The sequence below is a fragment of the Cornus florida genome, unplaced genomic scaffold (genome assembly GCF_030987335.1).
Source record: "Cornus florida cultivar Cherokee Brave unplaced genomic scaffold, ASM3098733v1 CherokeeBrave_3.0.0_Hap2_Chr03, whole genome shotgun sequence".
Classification (NCBI taxonomy): Eukaryota; Viridiplantae; Streptophyta; class Magnoliopsida; order Cornales; family Cornaceae; genus Cornus; species Cornus florida.
Window position 1 is genome coordinate 8781662 of NW_026775573.1, and position 21083 is coordinate 8802744.

Genomic DNA, 21083 nt, shown 5'->3' on the forward strand with positions numbered 1-21083 from the left:
GAGTTTGAGTTCAACCCAAAAATAATAATTATACTAGAGAAAAGGATATTTGCTTTGATGGAATAATTTCAAGTTTTAGGATTTCTTTACCCTTATTTTAAGTTGTTCTATGTTGTTCCATTTGGGAATAATCACTTTGTTTGATGTAGAATTGAAAATATTTATTAAGTTGGTAATAATATCAAGCACTCCAATTGACATCTCAAAAAATATAAATAAATAAATAAGAAAAGAAGAAAAGAAGAAGAAGTAGTTTGACTCCAAAATTTTCCAGCAGCTTTTTATACACAAACAGATTGAGCAATTTCGTCACCACCTTTTTTTCCTTTTACACAATTTATCAATTACAATTTCTATTTTCTTTTATAAATTGATGCACACATCTATTTTGCACCACTTGCAGTTGCCGCGGTGTAACGAATTCGGAAATTCATAGAAAAGTGTAACAGTATTAAACTATTAAAAAATAGTCACGAACCGGACGATACGGCAACCATGCTTGGAAGTCAAAACATCCACCACTTTCTTTTTTTTCAATTTTTCACAAATTCACCAATAATCCACGCCTAGAACTCTCTTTTCCAACCCTACCTGACCATTAGAAGTTGGTTTCGTAGCAAGTGGAAGCAGAAATTGCTTAGATATGACCCAATGGCTTATTTGAGCAATCTTGATGTTGAAGAGGGAAGAAGACTTGAACTGTTAACTTGTGACTCTTCACTGCTGACTGCAATATACAAACTACTACTCAAACAATGTCGATGCTTTGTTTTTTCAAGCGTGGCGACCAATTTCCGAAAACAGTTTTCAAACAACGAAACAAGTTTCTGTACAATTTTCTGAATTTCAATTATCTGAAAACAGAAAAGTGAACCAAACACGATCCCTCCATTTTTGCACTATAAGAAACAAAAGTGACAGAATGTTCAGTACTTTTGACAAATTTCAACAAATCTCGAATCTCAAATCGATATGCTATGCTATACATGAAGGTTGCTATGTATACCCATAGCCTACAGTTTATGAGCTAACATATTTTGGAGCAGGTCTATCACTGCTCAGTTACAGCAGATGCCCCAAACATGGAATTAAGAGGGGGAAAAACAACACTAAAGCCTATGGACAGTTAAGACTCCAAATGTACAGCTAAAAATAATGGAAGAACAATAGAAGAGAAATGGGACTCCTGCCTTCGAGTGAAACCTGGTTGGGCCAAAATTAGCTCGTGATAAAAGACTGCAGCAATCCGAGCAAGCAACGTTCCCATTTCTTGCCCTTGATGCCTATGGAATGGAAGACATCTCCAAATTGAAATGATCGCCCATATTCTTGATTGATTTTTCTTGTGAGGTCTCTACACCTGGATCGGAAGTCTCCTCCATAGGGTACATGATCATCCACAAAGAGAAATTCACACTTCATGCATTTTACCGCTTTTGCTTCTGAGGAACAAATCGGATTCTTTGCTTCCCGAGATCCAAGTTCCTAGCCCTTCCATTATCGAGAGCAACAGAAAGAGTCGATGTGCCTTCTATTACATCTGTTACCATTCCCCTATGCCTGGAAGAAAAGAAAATCAAAAGTTGAGCTCACAATGCACAGAAAATTCTCCATGGGATTAAAAAACTGTGAGAAAACCATTTCCAACGTAAAATGCACCAACTTCTAGATACAGTTAGACAGTAATTTACTAGTACCCTAGATTTCCCTATATACTGATTTCGAATGAAGAACTCACCAGGAATTGTCAGATGGCTGATGAACTTCCACTCTCTTTCCTACGGCATCTTTGCCCAACTTCTGCAGCACCCAATTAGCATCCATGATCTCATCCATCGTACTTTGTTTGTGCCACTGTGAGATATCCTCATCTTCATTGGCTGATGTTTTCTCCGTGAAGGGTGATGGTCTTTTTCTCTTTGACCTTTGGCCCTTAATAGAACTCCTCTCATCCTCACCCCGAAGAGCCCAGGAACCTTGATTTTCATGATAAGGATTCTTGAATTTAAGCTTCAGCAAAGGTTTGGAATCCTTTGGCAAAGATTGTGCGACTGCAGATGCAGATGCAGATGCAGAACTATTATCATTAACGCAATCACCAGATACATCACGCCTACCTTCGGAATACTTCCTCAAAGATACCTTGTTACCTCTAATCGCAGGGACTTTGGCTACATTCCCTACCACAGCCATGCTTCCTTCAGTAATTTTCCCCCAGGGAACATGTGGGTTCACAGGATGAATGGATTCATATCCATTAGTCACATTTCCTCCACCAAAATTACGTTCCATGTCAGAAGCTTCGGGTTTAATTTTTCTGATCGTCATCAAGTTGCCTTCTCTTCCTCTGAATTTGGTACCCTTTAATTGTTCGGAGTAATTATCTTTATCCACTGCAACAATGTTTGTCACATTATAAGTTTAGATAAGTTAATCTTCAAATACATAAGCGATCCCATGGTAGAATAATAAACTAATAAAAGCAATGTTTTACTGCAATTGATTAGTGGTGCACAATACCTTCACCTTCACCAAGTTTTGCTGTAGCGCCATGTCTCCCCAACATATGCCTGTCACTCATTTGCTGTTGTCCCGTATTCTCACTGCCTGTTCATGTACAAGAACCATAATAATGTATCATTGCGCACCAACACAAACACACACACACACACACACACAGAAGATGAGGGGATATCCATCATATAATGTCAGATTGAGATTCTATAAGATATGGGTGACTACCAATTTTTTAAAAATGTACAGAAAAATGAAAAGAAAAAATAAATAAAATATAACACCCTAACAAAGTAAAGAACTGGGTACAGAGAATTCTGTATACCGTTATCTGACAAAAAAATAAAAATTATTGTTTAAGTACCAGAAATTATTTGTCTGAATATATGAAGGGAGGATATGACAAATATAATCTACATGCAGCGATAATGAAGGACAGAAAATGGAGGCACTAACAATTGTGCAACTTCAACTTCCACATGCACAAAGTCTGACAGTTCATTGCAGAGTCTACAACTTAAAAAAATTTAATTTTTATTCTTCGAAAAATCTTTGACAGATCACAGATGCCACCATGCGAAAAGCTGGGAAGCTTCCAGTCTAGATGGGCACTTTTTACTCCCCTGGGTTTCGGTTTATTCAAGATACACTACTAGCTAGCAGTTTTTTCCCCTTTTCCTTCTCTTTCTTCTCTGTCTCCAAAAAGTAAATGCTATCCTTCTCCTACATTCCCCCCCACCCCCCCTGGGACAATCTTCATTCACAAATGTCACCATGCAAAAAGATGGAATATAAACCATATTTGCATTTGCTAGAATTGATTTTCCTCCCCATCCTCCTCCATAAAACTAATAAAAATCAATTGTAAACAATTGTCTATCAAAAGAAAAGGAATGGATTTGGAAAATAGGTGGCATACCATTAAAAGTTGTCAAATCATGCTCTCTTTGATAAGTTAAACCATCAGACCCTGGAGAACTATTTGCATTTCTATTTCGCCCTGCTAGATGTATAACCAGCGTCCTTCCCTTGGTAGCATTTTTCCCAATGTCGTCCCTACCATCCAAGTCATGAGGTTTATTACTCTGAACCATTTTCGATTTCCAATTATCGTTACTAACTGCAACTTCATCTATGAACTTCTGTTTTAGGACCACCGCCTGATTGACAGAGCATATCTCTTCAGTCAAACTTCCAGCAGCGGGAGAAGAAAAAGGTTCTCCGCTTCTATGGGACTGCATAACACTATTCCTGCCATCACCCATGCTGTATCCAAATGATTGGGCATCACTATGTCCTACAAAACTGTGACGTGCTTCTGTTTTACTGATTAAAGACGCCTGATATCCTTTCTTCTTAGTGCCCTTCTTATTTGAAGGTTTCTTTCCATACTCCTTAGTATTCTTTGGTGATTTATCAACTAAACCTTTGAGAGAAAACTTTAAGGAACGACCATAATCATTCTTCAATAAAATAGGGCCATTTTCTTCTTCATCTGAGTAAGGTGAAATAGAAAATATTTCTTCTTGAATAGGCAATCCAGAAGCTGCCCTCAAGCTTGCAATTAAATCTCGATCAACTTCGTCTCTCCTCCTCCAAAGTTCCTGAACAGCATCCTCAAGATCTCTAACCTGGAAATTTAGAAAAATCAAAGAAGAATAGAATTATATTAGCAATCAACAGCAAAATATTGTTCTCCTCCGAAGAATCGTGTTTTAAACAAACCTCATAGCACTCTCCACGGCATGTGGCACATCTGTATTGAAGATTTCCATCTACTTGGAACTGCTGATATTTTTCATCGCTGCAAAGATATTTTAATTGATATAAACAAGATCATATCTGAAAGTATTTCCAAACTACTTCTCCACTAAAGCTTAAGAAAATGTTCACTTCTCACAAAGAAAAATAAAAAAATAATTATAAAGTGCATATTCTGCAACTGAAGCAGTACAAAGAGAAAGAAGATAATTATTTGGGTGAAAGCTTAGCAACTGATAGTCCATGCAAACAACAGAAAGCAGGATACAGTAGATTTTGTACCGATTGGTATCTAAGCTGCTTCACTTCTCAGTTATTTCAAGGGGTGTAACACCTCTCATCACAAAATGGTATCGGAAAGTGTTATTTGAATTGTCATGGTCTTATTTAAGTAAATAAATAATTCCAAAAGCTCCCAACGGTGGATATCAGTTAATTTTAACTATAATATTCTTATCATGATTACAAACTTGAAAGTGTGTTGAGAGGTCTTACCCTAAAAAAAAATGTAGAAGTATTTCAAAGTATGTTCATAAGAAATCAAGCACACTCGAAAGTTCTTGGGGATCAAAACAGTAATTTAAACTGAAAAAAAATTATCATCAGGAACATGACTGAACATGAATAATTTCAATCAAGTCACTCAATGTGCAAAATGGGTTGTTACCCAGTGTGGTCCCCATTAACCAAGGGTGCTGGGAGCGGTAGACAAGATATAAACCTAACCTTTAGTATTATTTGCATACTAAGATATGTTTGTACAAAAAATCGGGAGCAAGGACTCAACTGCAATCTATGTTGGAGTTCAACTCTTAAAACTAAGAAGAGTAATCAGAGTTGGTGTTTGTCGAAGTAGCACAAACACAGGTACAAGACAGTCTCGACGGGATGTGGATACAAAGACGTGACAAATTCTAAAAATGCAGCATGCAGATATGTTTAGGATCAGCAATAGATACGCGTTGGAACTGATGGGACCTAAAAGTTCTTTTTTTTTTTTTGAAGCAAGGATTTCAAAGAAAAGCACTCAAGCGGGGACACATCCCATATACAACTGACCAAAGTCCAGAAGATTCACTATAAGCTCAAACTATACAAAAAACTACATGAGATCCTCCACTAATTTACTATACTAACCATGAATTCAAAAAAATAAGGAACCAAGTTAGAAGGACCTAAAAGAAGTTTCATCCAGATCCACACCACCTGCAAGTCTATATTCTCTCAGTATTTCCTCCTAGTCCATACCTTCTTTTTTTTTTTTTTTGATAAGTAAGACAATTGTATAGTGAAGCCCAAAAGAACTACACAAGGCCAAAAAGGGCCTCTAAACTTTCAATGAGTCCAAAAAATCAACAATCTCCTCTAATGATGTATAATTGCTCCCCACAACCCAACAAAAAAGAGTGGAGATAATAAAGAACTTAAGCATAGAAATAGCATTCTCCTTTCCTTCGAAAGATCTTCTGTTCCTCTCGAGCCAAATACACCACCAGATACATAAAGGCGTAACCCTCCAAGCATCTCGGACATGGACCCCCATTGTACAACCTCTCCAAGCCTCAATTAACCCTCTGGAAGATCTAGGCATGACCCATAGAACCCCAAACAAACCAAGCATCAAATCCCAACAGTCCCTAGCCTGTGTCAAGAGAGGTGATCCATCGTCTCCTCCGCACGAAGGCACATGCAACAATAGTTGACCACCACCTAATTCCTCCTCCTCAAAGTGTCCTGTGTCATGATCTTCCCTAAAGCGGAAGTCCAAGCAAAGAAAGCCACCTTGAGGGGGGCCTTGGAGCGCCAAACAGCCTTCCACAGGAAAGGAACCCCTGGCACCTCCGTAAGACACCTATAGAAGGATCGAACATCAAAACGACCCTGAGAAGTAAGGGCCCACACCCAACCATCAGAATCTCCACCCGTGATCTCCTGGCAATACAGCATTTCCAAAAAACCAATCGCATCCTCAATCTCCCAATCCTAAAAATGCCTCCTGAAACGAACATCCCTAGACGATCACCCGCTATCAAGCCAATAAAAGTTGACCACCATGGCCTGCCTATCCGTAGCAATCCTGAAGAGCCGAGGGAAAGCAAGAGCAAGAGGTCGATCCCCACACTAAACGTCCTCCCAGAAACTGATCCTCCTACCATCCCTGAGCCGAAATCTATGTGTTTGGAAAAACCATCCCACCTTCCGGATAAATTTCCAAACCCCCATACCCCCTAGTCCATACCTACACTATTTCAGAGGAGTATGCTCACTGGATTGCCAAAATAATTACTCATTGGACAAACTCAAAAAACAACTAATAAATTTGGAACTAGAATAACAAATAAGAGGACTAATAAGTTCAGATCATATGTAGTTTGTCATAAATAACGACCAATTCTCGCAATTTGCAAGTCAACTAACTGTTGCATCTCAGATGCTATTAAAAAGTGATTTCTATCAATATATATAATTTTCCACTCGTTGAACAGCCAGGGATGTCAATTTTACCCATCCCATCTCTGTTGGTATGGGTCTATAGATAGGACTCTTAGATCTTCCTCTCTTCTTTTTCATTATTGTGCTGAATTTTCTGGTTAAATTGCAAACAATACTGATTTGTTTTGGTCTATCATTCCAAAACAAAATTTTCTAAGCAATATCTTTTATATTTAAAAACTTCAAATGAGCAGTAACTGACTCACTGCACAGTGGTAAAATCCCTAGTGACTGCACAGTGGTAAAAGCGCTTAATTCACACCCAATGGAGTGTGGTATAGGAATTCGATTCTCACTAACATCAATCCAAAAACAATATTGAATAGAACTTTATATCATATGTAAACTCATGCTCATCAAAAGAATAAAATAGTAGGCAGGCCTTTCATATAGACTAAACCTTAAGCAACATGCTTTTTGGATATAATATGACATCACACAGCTAATCATGATGGTTGTATTTAAGAACAAGGGCAAAAGTAAACCTGATGTCATCGCAATGGCAGTGCACCCAACGTTGACAAACATCACAGCAAACCATAGGTGTTGGTTCAGAGTCCCTATAGACCTAAAGCATTAGAGACAAACAGGACATCAGTAATTATCTGTAGACAATGCATGGAAAGTATTCAAAATTTCTATGAGAGATTGAGAGACTTCCAAGTTCAAACAAATGCACATTCAACAGAAAATCAACATTTACACACCTATATAAAAAACTCACTGAACTGTCTACAAAATACTGTTTCTTATTTTGACAAGTTACAATCAGATCACTATTTCTACCAGAAGACGAAGCGTTTTAATATGATGCGGTATACAACAAAAAGTGAAGTTTTTAATTCAATAAATAAAGAAACTCAGACTCGATGTGATTAAAACAATATATGATACCTTCAAACAAACAGGACAGTAGTTTCCTTTCACAAATAATCTTCCACAAGCATCACAGCAGGTATATCCTAGAAACCACCTGGAAGTTATACCAGCAACAAGTAATCAATGTCCTACTAGCAAACAGATGCATCCTTGATAAATAACAAGGGTCAAAATAATTGTCTCCCATGATTCTGTAAACAGTAAAGGGTCTAAAGACACATACTGTAAATTTTTAAATCTTTGTAAAGATTGATTTATTCAGTCAGACAGTTTTTCATTCAGCCTTGTCAAAATTATGGCTCACAAAAAGGGGATAAAGTTCATACAAGTTAACTGAAGCAAAATAAAAGATTAACAAAACAAGATAATAAAGAAAAAGTTTTGAAAACATAAACAGAAACCATGGAATTGCTATAAAACAAAGTTTGAATTTAAGTTTGCAACATCAAACAAGCCTAGAATTTTTAAATTCAGATAATTTCCATGTGGATGAAATAGTGCAAGAGGCGATGCGTCAATAAACTAAAGTATATATATTCAGTACCAAATGGTACTCAATTGATATTGGGTAAAAATAACTATAGTTTAAAATCCAGTGATCTTTAAACATGAAAAAATAAGAAAATAAATTAAAAGAAGAAGAAGTTCATATGAAGTATGAACCAAAACTTAAACTTAAAAATACTGTTATACTCTGGACCTAAATGGACAAAACCATAACCAAATTATTAACATTCCTACTTATAATATTCGTTGACATGTTCAAATATTAGACGTTTTACTCTTTTAACCTCATTCCATAATACTAACAACAGCTTATGCAAATTTTAAATCTTTTTTATCTGACAACTTATTATATAGTTTCTGTTAAGTTCTATTATAAATTTGTGCTTCACAATAATTCATAGCAACAATATTGTGTTGTTGTACCTTTACCTCTAGCCCTTGTAAGTGTATACAAATACTTCCTTAGTTTTTGTCTCTTTAAATTGGATTTTTTTTTTTTTTGAAAAGTATCTTTTTACATTGTTTTATGATTACCCTTAGGGAAAACTACACTTACATTGAGATAGGAGTCCTAAATAACAAAGTAGTGTATTTTAAAAGTTCATTTTCACTTGGGTTGAATTAAACAAAATAATTACATATGCATTGAAAATCCTTGTTCATGTCCAAAATGCCCTCCAAACTCTTATTCCAAAACACTTGTTAAATCAAATAATCACACTAAAGATGGAGCATGTTAGCCCAAAACTTCTCATTCACTCAAATTGCTGCCAAGCCTTAATGCACCTTGTGTGTTTTATTCCTCACTCACACAGATCATTGTAAATTCATCCCCCGGTAAAGAAAATCGAACCCAATGCAACAAGCACTACGCTAGCGACTAGCTTTTAGGGGATCTCTTACAAATCAAGGTTTATTTTTACAGGTATACTCCCTCGCTCTCGCTCACTCTCTCTCTCTAGACACACACATATAGTGTTATGTCTTTCTAGAATTATCTGTTTGTTGCATGCCCTATACATCATCTCCCATGTAATATAATCTTTAAGTTTAGATAGAAACCATCTCCCTGTGTAATCTCATAGTTTTATACATCATCTTCCATGTAATGTAATCTTAAAGTTTAGATAAGCATCATCTCCTATCTAATGTAATCTCATAGTTTTTACCAAACAATGCAAACCCTTCACAACCAAGATTCTATTTTGCATTTCATGCTATGGGCAATGATTATTCAAAAGCACAAGTTAACCTTAACATACCCTTCAAAGATTAGAACAGAACTCTGAGAGAGAAAAGAACAAAGAGTGAATACGAAAGATGGTGCATACGGACTTATATCATGCGTGAGTGAAAAGAGGGACAATATATTTCTTGTTCAGTAGGGTTATTTGATTCATTAGGTATAGTTTGGCAATAAATGAGCTTAGGGGAAATTTTGGACATGAAATAATTCTCAATAGTGATTCTTGATGTATATGTAATTTATTTTGTCTAATTCAACTTAGGTGAAAAGTGACTTTTTTTTTCATAAGCAGGAATTTGTATTGATCTCAAATGATATGTCAATCAGTAAATAGAGGAAAGTGAGGGCATCCCCTAACTCGCCTAAATGATACGTCAATCAGCACATGTAGTGACCTTTTAAAATACATTACTTATTTATTTATGACTCCTAACTCACCTAAATGGCAGTTTTCCCTTTCTCTTATGTCCTTAATCACAATTTCTCTCTATACTTGTCTTTAATACTAGCTGATAAGTGATAACAACAAAATTCATCTGGGCAATAAAAATGAGGTTTTTTTTTCCCCTCAATGGTACACCCTCTTTTCTATTTTTTCACCCTTCTTTTGGGGCACTCAATCCCACACATAAGAGGGGTCCATAGCTATCCAGACAAAAGTTATCATGTAGTTCATGTAGTAAGTTTGCAAAAATGAAGTAGTTCACAAAGTTTTAAAAAAGTGCACATCATACATCAAGATCATTGATGGCTAAATGAGAAACATAAACCAGAGCTGTCACATTAAGTAAACAGGCATAATGACAGTTTCTGAAGAAAAAAATCTGAGACTTAACTTCTAAAATACTAGGATATACAGTCCTCAAAAATTAAATCCAAGGGGCATAGCAATTGTATAGAAAAAGGCTTTTCCCCTCTCACATTTTCACAAAGGAGGTGCAACTCAATTGCCTACCTAAAGATGCGAGCTCCAATTTAAACAACAGTGAAACAGAAAGAAAAAACAGTATTCTCACTGATAGATTGACTAAAAAATTAGGCCATTGTTACTCTTGAGTCTTGGCTCAAGTTTTGGAATACAATTTTTGTAAGGGAATGATTTCAGTTTTTCACAAAGACTTTGGAGTGTTTCCTTAAAAGAAGGTTTATAACTAGTTCATTACTAATTACTGTTACAGTCATGACGGCATCACTAATGTAATGCAGGAAGGAGAATTTTGGAAGATACATATGAACACAAAAATTTGAATTGCATGAGTGATTAATATTTAATACCTTGTGCTTAAACCATTTCCTGGCACAGCAGATCCACAGCTGTGACACCTCGTATGTTTAGGGCACAAATAAGGTCCACTGCTAACGTTCTGTACTATTCAACAATAAGATAAGGCAAGCCATTTCAATAACAACATGGAAACCCAGGAATTGCCAAACAGAAAATTAAAAACCCACCTTGTGTGGAGGATGCTGACAGTAACAATGGTATGCGGCATCACATCTTCTGCAGAACATGAACTTATTTGGATCTCCAGTTCTTCGGCAGACCTGGAGTGAACAGAATTGAACATTGTAGAGCATCATACGTAAAAGACATAACCGCTTGGAAACCAGTTTTGCTATGAATAGGAGATAATAGATTGATATGTTGCACAAGCACCAAATAATCAATTACAAATACAGATCATCATGAATGTGTGTTCATTCAATAAATGTAACAAAAACAAGATCAGAAGAATAGGCTAATATACAGTTCAAGAGACTGTGGCAAGGAAGAAATGCCACAGCCTAATCCATCATTAGATTGAAGCCTATGACATCAACATTAAGGCTCCTCTGAAGGCACCAAATGGTCAGATAAATAAAAGGTTTGGGGAAAAGTTCTTGTATTCTTAATGGAAGCAAATTATGTTTGGACCATAAACTTTAGAGGATATTGATACAATAAGCCGATGACCACATTGCATGACCATGCAGCTCTGTTCTTGTACTCTTGACAAAAATACAGTGACTTTTGCTGCAAAAGACACAAGGCACCAGAGACACTGGATATAAAACAAGACCTCTTAACGCTATAATTTTGAGCCAAGTGCAAGGCAGACAATTTTTACTATGAATAAATAACAGCATGAACAAAATTGCTATTTCAATTGGATCTAAAAGCCAGTTACAAGCTTGTTCAGTAAGAGCTCAATAGCTTCTCCTATAAATCTCCTTGCTCTCAATTTCAGAACCATTGAGCCCATAAGGAAAACTATAGAAAAAAATTTACACCCAAGTCATCTCCATCAGGAAACTGCAGGCTGAACTGAATGTTGTAATATTATAGCCAGCCAAAAATAGATGAATCCCATTGTCAGTGGAGAAGAGTTGTCTCGTGTCGTTTTGGTGAGGGGAGTGGGGGTTGGTCATCTCTTCCAGTCACTATTACGGGAGGCGTTGGTTTGTGGAAATTTATTCGGAAGGGATGGGATGTTTTCTCTACTCTTATTAGATTCAAAGTTCGTAATGGCAGGCATGTTCGTTTTTGGGAGGATCTTTGGTGTGGCGACCAGTTGCTTTCACACTCATTTCCTAGGCTTTATAGCATTGCAACTAATAAGCATGTTTTCGTGATTGATTGTTATCATCTTGATAACAATGGAGTTACGTGGGATGTGCGGTTTAGGCGGTCTTTTCAGGATTGGGAAATGGAGGAAGTTTCCGCTTTTTTGGATATTTTGTATAGGCAGAAGGATATTGGCAGAGGGTGTGATGATATTTTGTGGGTTCCTTTGGCTCATGGTCGGTATGATGTCCGCTCTATGTTTATTCATTTATCCAATTTCGTTGGTTCCGAGTTTCCTTGGAAGTCCGTGTGGTGCTCTAAAGCCCCTCTTCGAATCGCGTTCTTCGCTTGGACAGCTACATTGGGGAAGATTTTGACTTTGGACAATTTGAGAAAGAGAGGCAACATCATTGTTAATTGGTGTTGTTTATGCAAAGATGATAGTGAATCCGTGGATCATATTCTTTTGCATTGTCCTGTGGCGTTTGGTTGTTGGAGTTTTATTTTCAGCATTTTCGGCATTTTTTGGGTAATGCCTAAGCACTCCTCTCAGTTGATTAACGCTTGGAAAAGCTGTCCTGTTAAGAAACAAGCTCGTGCTTATTGGAAGATTGTTCCTAATTGTGTCTGGTGGTGTTTGTGGCGTGAGAGAAATAACAGATCCTTTGAAGGAAAAGAATCGTCCTTAGCTAATTTAAAAATTCATATTCTTCGTTCTTTATTCTTTTATGTTAGAGGAAGTACATGCTCCTCGATTGATGATTTCTTTGATCTCTTGGATTCTATTGGTCCTTAGATCTTTTCTCTTGTATTAGGGATGCGTTCCCCTTTTGAACGTTTTTCTAATATATTTTTACTTATCAAAAAAAAAAAATAGATGAATCCCAATTTATATGATCATTATAAACTTAAAAGTAAGAAAAGTCAATTCAGCTTGGCAGCTCGTTGGAACAGTTTTCACCCTGCTACAGCATCCTATTTCCATTCTGCTGTGGATCATAACTATTACTTTATCTCCCTTGACTAGTGTATCAATATTTTTAGATGCAGGATAGAAATTCTAATTTCTTGACAAGAATAAAAAATAATTCTAAAAATTCTTAATTCAAGCCATTTTCAGGCCAGCTATCTGCCATATGATACCAAAAGGCATAACTTCCCCTAGACATTTCCATTTGAAATTTCAATTACTGGTTTCATTATTCGCCATCTAAATTCTACACAAAGGAACCTCCTCATTAGGCAAAAAGATAGAAAAGAGTTTGATTATTTGTATGATATATTGAAAACAACAAGATATACCTACTAATTCCCCTTTATTTCCTATTGGATTATATGAGATATTCTATCATATGATTTTATAAATTATGTTTATATAGGCTAGTAATCCCCAAAACCAGAAACCGCTATGCTTTCCCTTTAGAGAAAGTGAACCTCCACACCATTAAGCCTTACTGAACCACGTTGCTTTTGAGTCCTTACCTTTCCACTGTTGTTCCACTTTTCAAAGAAAGAACAGGAATAATAATAATAAGAGGTCCCTAAATGCCTTTCCTGGATATGAGTGGAAAGTGAATTCAGGAAGCTAAACTTGACATGAAAAATCACCCACTTCCCTCTACTGTTAAAGGTTAGATATCACACTGGAACTTCCCCGTTTCATCTTTTCTGTCTATTTGGATAATTTCTTGGACTCTCACGTTTTCAGAAATCCTTAATTCTAATTATGTTCTCTGCTAAATGTTTATCATTCACCACAGCATAAAAAAAAATCATTCTATTCGATTAATAAGCTACAATATTACGCAGCAAAAGGGTGACTGGTGTAATAGTTATCTATAAACTTCAAAAGTGCTTTCATTTCAAGGAATGCAAAACACTTGCACTACTAAGGACGTGTCTCTGGCTGTCTGCTCTCCGTACAGAACACTATTAAGACCTCTTGAACCATAGATTGTAGTCCTTATAATACTATATCCCTTCACCAACAATTCCCTTTATCCAATTTGATATATGTTTTACAACTAATAAAATTGAAAATGTTAACATTTTATGAAGCATATGCTTGAAAGTATACGTGTAACTAAAAGTCTAAAACCATATGCTGAGTTTAAAAATGAGAAAAGGATTACTATAGGAATTCATGCATTGGAGAAGTCAGATCCGTCAGATATGCATGAATGAGATAAATTTATGACATAAAGATGGTAAAAGTTTCTAACTGGTAATGCTCTGGATACGACCATGGTTCATCCATAACTGTTTGGTAAAAATGAGTACTGTAACAGAGGGTGAGAAGAATTATGCATAATGAAACAAGAAAATATAACAGCTATAATTTGTTTGTTGACATAGGGAACGGGACGTTCAACACATCAATTTCTAACTATCAGGACACAAGGACACTGCCACGTATACACATGTATTTACATACATGCTTCTTGGTTATATCTTATTGCCATTTTATTAATTCCTTTTATATATATCTTGTATTGAATAAAAATGTCCAATTCAGTTTAAGTTAGATAATCCACTTAATTAAGTTACAATCGATTAAGAGACTCTCTTTAAAAAAAAAAAAAACAGTACTACTACTACTACTACTACTACTATAGGAATTATGCATAATGAAACAAGAAAATATAACAGCTATAATTTGTTTGTTGACATTATTTGATAGGGAACGGGACGTTCAACACATCAATTTCTAACTATCAGGACACACGGACACTGCCACGTATACACATGTATTTACATACATGCTTCTTGGTTATATCTTATTGCCATTTTATTAATTCCCTTTATATATATCTTGTATTGAAAAAAAATGTCCAATTCAGTTGAAGTTAGATAATCCACTTAATTAAGTTACAATTGATTAAGAGACTCTCTTTAAAAATAAAAAAAAAAACAATACTACTACTACTACTACTACTACTACTACTACTACTACAGGAATTATGCATAATGAAACAAGAAAATATAACAGCTATAATTTGTTTGTTGACATTATTTGATAGGGAACGGGACGTTCAACACATCAATTTCTAACTACTACTACTAGAACGGGACGTTATTTGATAGGGAACGGGACGTTCAACACATCAATTTCTAACTACTATTACGTTCAACACATCAATTTCTAACTACTACTACTAGAACGGGACGTTCAACACATCAATTTCTAAGATAATCCAGTTAATTAAGTTACAATCGATTAAGAGACTCTCTTTAAAAAAAAACAATACTACTACTACTACTACTACTACTATAGGAATTATGCATAATAAAACAAGAAAATATAACAGCTATAATTTGTTTGTTGACATTATTTGATAGGGAACGGGACATTCAACGCATCAATTTCTAACTACTACTACTAGAACGGGACGTTATTTGATAGGGAACGGGACGTTCAACACATCAATTTCTAACTACAACTACGTTCAACACATCAATTTCTAACTACTACTACTACTACTGGACGTTATTTGATAGGGAACGGGACGTTCAACACATCAATTTCTAACTACTACTACGTTCAACACATCAATTTCTAAGTACTACTGTTTGGTAAAAATGACTACTACTACTGTTTGGTAAAAATGACTACTACTACTGCTACTACTACTACTACTCCACAACTGTCTACTACTACTACTACTACTACTACTACTGTTTGGTAAAAATGACTACTACTTCTACTACTACCATAACTGTTTGGTAAAAATGAGTACTGTAACAGAGGGTGAGAAGAATTATGCATAATGAAACAAGAAAATATAACAGCTATAATTTGTTTGTTGACATTATTTGATAGGGAACGGGACGTTCAACACATCAATTTCTAACTATCAGGACACAAGGACACTACCACGTAGACACATGTATTTACATACACGCTTCTTGGTTATATCTTATTGCCATTTTATTAATTCCTATTATATATATCTTGTATTGAAAAAAAAATGTCCAATTCAGTTGAAGTTAGATAATCCACTTAATTAAGTTACAATCGATTAAGAGACTCTCTTTAAAAAAAAAAAACAATACTATGCTGTCTTTTGAACTATACCGAAACTTTTGGTTGGACATGCACCCAAAAAACACATCCAATAATTCAATTTATGAACTATAACGAAACTTTTGGTTGGACATGCACCCAAAAAACACATCCAATAATTCAATTTATTATATTACGCTTCAAAACAAATAAAATGCTTATATTGGATACTATTTTTACATATTATTTTGCTCTAGAAAATAAAATAATATGAATATTTAGCAGTGTCCATGTATTCTTTCTGTTTGAAGATTTCACACATCCGACGCATGGATACATACCCATACCCTATACACTTAATCGAGTCCAGGTAGCATAGGTCCTAGTAATCATAGTAAAACAGTCATTTTCCTAACGAACAATTTTAGAAATGGAATGACAACAGAGAAGGACAAAATCATTACCTCACAAATTCGGCAAGAGGGACAGGTCCATGAACTCCAGTGAAATAGATCTGCAATCAAGCCCTTCATCAGATAATGTAAACCTTGCAGAATGACAACCTTGGGGCCATAAATGATACCTCTGTGTTATTTAAAGGGGAAAAAATAATAATACCTCTGTGTTGAGCCCAGGATTTCAGGCAGCTTCTGTGATATTTTTTGCTACAACTTTTGCATGACAGCATCTTCGTTGCTTTCTCACTTCCTTCATTTTCACCAGAAAAGCAAAGCCGGCACATTACTTTGACACTAGACTGACCTCGTTCTTCTCCAAGAAGATCTTTAGAAGCATCCTGAGTATTAAAAAAAATTTTTTGGTATTACCAAAGCTATGGCATTTTGCTTTTCCATAATACACAGACATCTACCATTGAAAAATGGGATGGTTAATGATATGATCTTAACACTTTTGAGTAATTTTCCTGCCTCCATGCCTTTCAAAACCCAAAGAAGCCCAAGTTTTTCAAAAATGCCTTCTTGAAAGTCAGTATCACACATCAGAAAGAAAAAAAAAATTCCGAATGCAAATGCCAAACAAGAAAATCCCAAAAAATTGTTGTCCATCATCAGACCCAACCCAGATGCATAGACTAGAAAATGCAAAACCAAAAGAATCATCATCCTAAGCAATCATCACCTTACCAACTCAATATTTGGAGCCTTCCATAACGAGATTAAACAACATAAGTATATATATATATCACACACAAGCGTGCACATAAAATAAAATCACCTTTGTATGAAATGAAATTCAGTGGAACTATCACCCTTCTAAGCTATGTCCAGATACCACTAACATCAATTCAATATACTAAGAACTCGTAAATACAGAATCAGTTTAAGTAAGTTAAAAATCCAACTTCACTCTCCAAAAAAAAAAGTAAACTAAATTAGAATAAAATTCAATCAACTTAAAATTAATTTAAGAAGCTCACCACCAAAGCACCGGACTCGAACTGCCGCGCATAATCCTCGGCGACCAAGGATTTGGTAGCTGCCTTCTTCTGCATCGCGGCACGCTTGGTCTGAGCGGACAACAACTCCTCTGCATCGCCTCCGGCGCCGCCGACGACACCACCTCCATCCCCGGCTCCTGCCGGCGGTTGCGGTGCAACGACCTTAGGAACGGCAACCTGTACGGTGTCCCTTTCTCGAACCCTAAGCAACCACGGGTCGTTCAGAAACACCTCAACCCTAGCCACCTCCTCCAAAAACTCATTCTTGCCATTCTCGCTCTGCAGCTTCCGAGGAAACCCTAGCGAGCAGAAACAGATTCGCCGGCTGCAAGAGAGAACATGAAACAGACACTTCTTAGAGAGACTCGGCGCGAAATATAGAGAGAGAAATAAATTGTATTTAGAGAGAGAGAGAGAGTAAATCGGATAAATTTAGCGGTACCAAGTAATTGGGCAGGCGACGTGAAAAGCCATACGAGATTCGATTTTGAGTCTAGCAAGTTCTCGAAAATTAAAACGAAAATTTTTTGCATATATTGAAAAATAAAAATAAAAGTCACGCGAGACTAAACCGTGTTTGTGAAGAAGAACTCGAGAAAGGAGATTGTGGTGTGGGCTAAAATTAAATAAACAAATAAAATGCACACACCCTCCTCTCCAACGACGGCGTTATTTGGTAAAAATTCCTGTTTAATGTAAAAATAATAATAATAAGAAAGAAGAATAAATAAAAAATAAAAATAAAAATAAAAAACTAGGGATTTATTTGGTAACTTCCTTTAAATACAAATACTACTATCAAAAACTTTTAAGAGTAATCATAAAATATAATTTTAAGTCAATTTTGTTCATTTTTTGAAGACTTTGTTTATAAAAACAAAAACTACTTGAAATTTTGAGATAAAAATAAATTCAAATAACCATAAAATTCATAAAAATTTCATTATTGGGAATTAAAATTTTGTCGTTGGAAATATATATGTTTCGTATGGTGTTTAAGATAAAACAAGCTTTTATACCTGTACACTTGTGAAATAATTAACATATAAATAATATAGTCGGTCATCAATTAATTAAACAATCTATTTAATATTATTTAATTAATCATACTAAAATGCAATAAATAAAATTACAAACAATTAAATAAATAAATTCAAAAACTAGTCTTTGATACTATCTCCTTTAAAAAATAGATGGTGATGAATGGTTTGTATGGCTCTTGTCACCCAATATATAATGGTTTCCATCCACTTATAGTAGCACTACATGCTTTGTGGATATACGGAATGTCCTTTGTATAATACTTTATCTAGTTTGACCAAAATATATATCTATAGTATCAATATAATGACTTAGGTTTGATCCACTTGGTTCGTACTTATTTCAATATGGCTCAATATTAATACTTTGTTTAGTAGGAATGAAACAACAGGGGTAAAGGGAAGATGGAAAGGAATAAATAAACTTCATTCGTTTGGTAAAAATAAGGCAATGTGATAAAATAAAAAATGATGGATAAATCGTTGTTCCTCCTTTATAAATTTTTTCTCCTCCAAATATGAACAAAAGACACAAATGAATAAAAACAATGTTAATAGATATATTTTTAAATTACAAAACTTTCTTTATAAGTAGTCATTTATCTTTTTTTCTCTCATAACAAATAAAATAAGGTATTATCTTATTCTATCATTTTTCATCCATCCAAATAAAAAGAGGAAAATATATAATATATTCCCTAATGATGCATCATTCATCTCTTTTTATCTTTCTTCCATCCTACCAAATAGAGCATAAAGGTTTTTGGTCTAAATAACTCAAACACATGAACATGACTTAAACTCCAATGGGTTTGCGTTCATGTTGAGAGAGAGAAAATGTGTGGATTGAATGAAAACGACAACCAAATGGGTGGGTATTTGTAAAATATTCGGAGCTTTTTCAATCCAACCCGGCACCAAACACAACCTTTCAGGCTATATAGTCATTGGGTTGTAATGGTTTAACCCACACTGTGTTATAATTTTTGAATGAAAATTGTTTCATCAATCATCAACATATGCCTTTGACTGAACAAGTGTAATCACTGGTTGGTTGTGGGATGAAAAGATGCAACTCAAAACCAACAGACCTAACATATTCAATGTGAACCATTATAACCTATTGCAGTGGTTGTGTCAAGTGATGAAGAGACATATAAATAGTTGTATCTAGTGATGAAGAGACGCATATATATGGTTGTGTCCCGTGATGAAGATACACATATAAATGGTTGTGTCCAATGATGAAGAGACACACCCAATCTGAAAAGGCACTTCCATTGATATAAATACTCCATTGGGCTGTCATTTGCAAACAGTTCAATTCATTTGTTTCTCTCTCCCTCTCTAAACTTGAACACAACCTAAGTGGATTCAAACCATAAATCAAGTGGTCTGAGCCACTTAGATCATAATCCAAATTTATCGAGCCATATTAAAATTGGTCCAAGCCATTTGATTCGAATTGCACCCAATTTAACCTTTATATAGTATAGATGCATTTTGTAATCAAAGAGAGTATTATAAAGAGTAGGTTTACCGTATCCACAAGTTTGTAGTGTTGTTGCTGGTGGATATAGACTGTTGTATCCTGGTATACAAGCGCCACAGAGTTTGTCAGCACCATACAGGGCATAAATTATCTTAAGGATATTGTAACCAATACTAGCCTCGTTCCGGCCAGGATATTTATTTATTATTATTATTTTATTACTTTAATTTACATTTTTAATTAAATATCGAATTTGATATTTAATTAATTATTTTTTAGCATATTATTAATTATCTCATGACATATTAGTATAAGGTTAGTTATATCTTAAATGTCATTTGAAGTATATATTTTCCAACACATTATACCTATTCGGGTTTTAGCAAATAACCACCATCGATTTGGACTTAGTCCATACCCAAATGATTTATTTTAGATACTGGAGTCATATAATTGAATATGGACCAACCCAAATCCAAATAAATTCATACGTACTTAAATCCAATTAGCCCAAACCCAAATTAATTATTATTTTTTTAATAAAAGGAATAATCTTTTTAGGAACCAAGCCGAAACCCAGCCCCAGGCACATATCGGATGAGCCGAGCCAGATTGGGTAGGTCCCATCATTTAATGAGATGAGTTTAGGTGCTTTTTTTACCCTGGCAAACTAGGGGCAGGGGACTATAACACGGGTTTGGGTGCTTTCACATATATTATTAGGGTGGAGTTTGGAAATGAGAATCAAAATAATCACTCGATCTATTTTTTTCAACAAAAATACATAAATAGGTATTTATTATTATTGTTCTTTTCACCTTATTTTATGAATTATTTTGGGCTAGCACATATAGAATGAACAAATTTTATGACTGGAGCTGTTAAATAGTTTGTCATATTTATTTATTTATTTTTAATTGGTCATACCTTTAATTTATTTAAAATTGCAATTATTTGGTTAAATCAACTTCAAGAATAATAGAGCATGTATAAGGGCAAATATATTTGAAAGTTGGTTTTTCTCCACCAAATGAGTTTCCAATTAGGGTGGTCCATGCCTTAGAGCAACACATATGATACTTATTCAACGAGTGAAGCTCGTTGTGGCGAGCATACTGCAATGGTGTGGGGCTTGTTAAGAGGT

At 35.2% G+C, this 21083-nt stretch overlaps 1 protein-coding gene across 1 annotated transcript; it reads right to left on the minus strand.

The window, feature by feature from the left end:
- Positions 1 to 869: 869 nt before the first annotated feature.
- LOC132299344 (uncharacterized) lies at positions 870 to 18020 on the minus strand. The gene is made up of 13 exons (XM_059795881.1): positions 17850 to 18020; positions 17387 to 17732; positions 16567 to 16744; positions 16413 to 16462; positions 10853 to 10945; positions 10676 to 10764; positions 7663 to 7741; positions 7254 to 7336; positions 4240 to 4318; positions 3434 to 4145; positions 2521 to 2607; positions 1739 to 2393; positions 870 to 1560 (listed from the first exon to the last, which is right to left on the minus strand). The coding sequence occupies exons 1-13, from the start codon at positions 17879 to 17881 to the stop codon at positions 1428 to 1430; spliced, it is 2616 nt and encodes an 871-aa protein (XP_059651864.1). The 5' UTR covers positions 17882 to 18020; the 3' UTR covers positions 870 to 1427.
- Positions 18021 to 21083: the final 3063 nt, after the last annotated feature.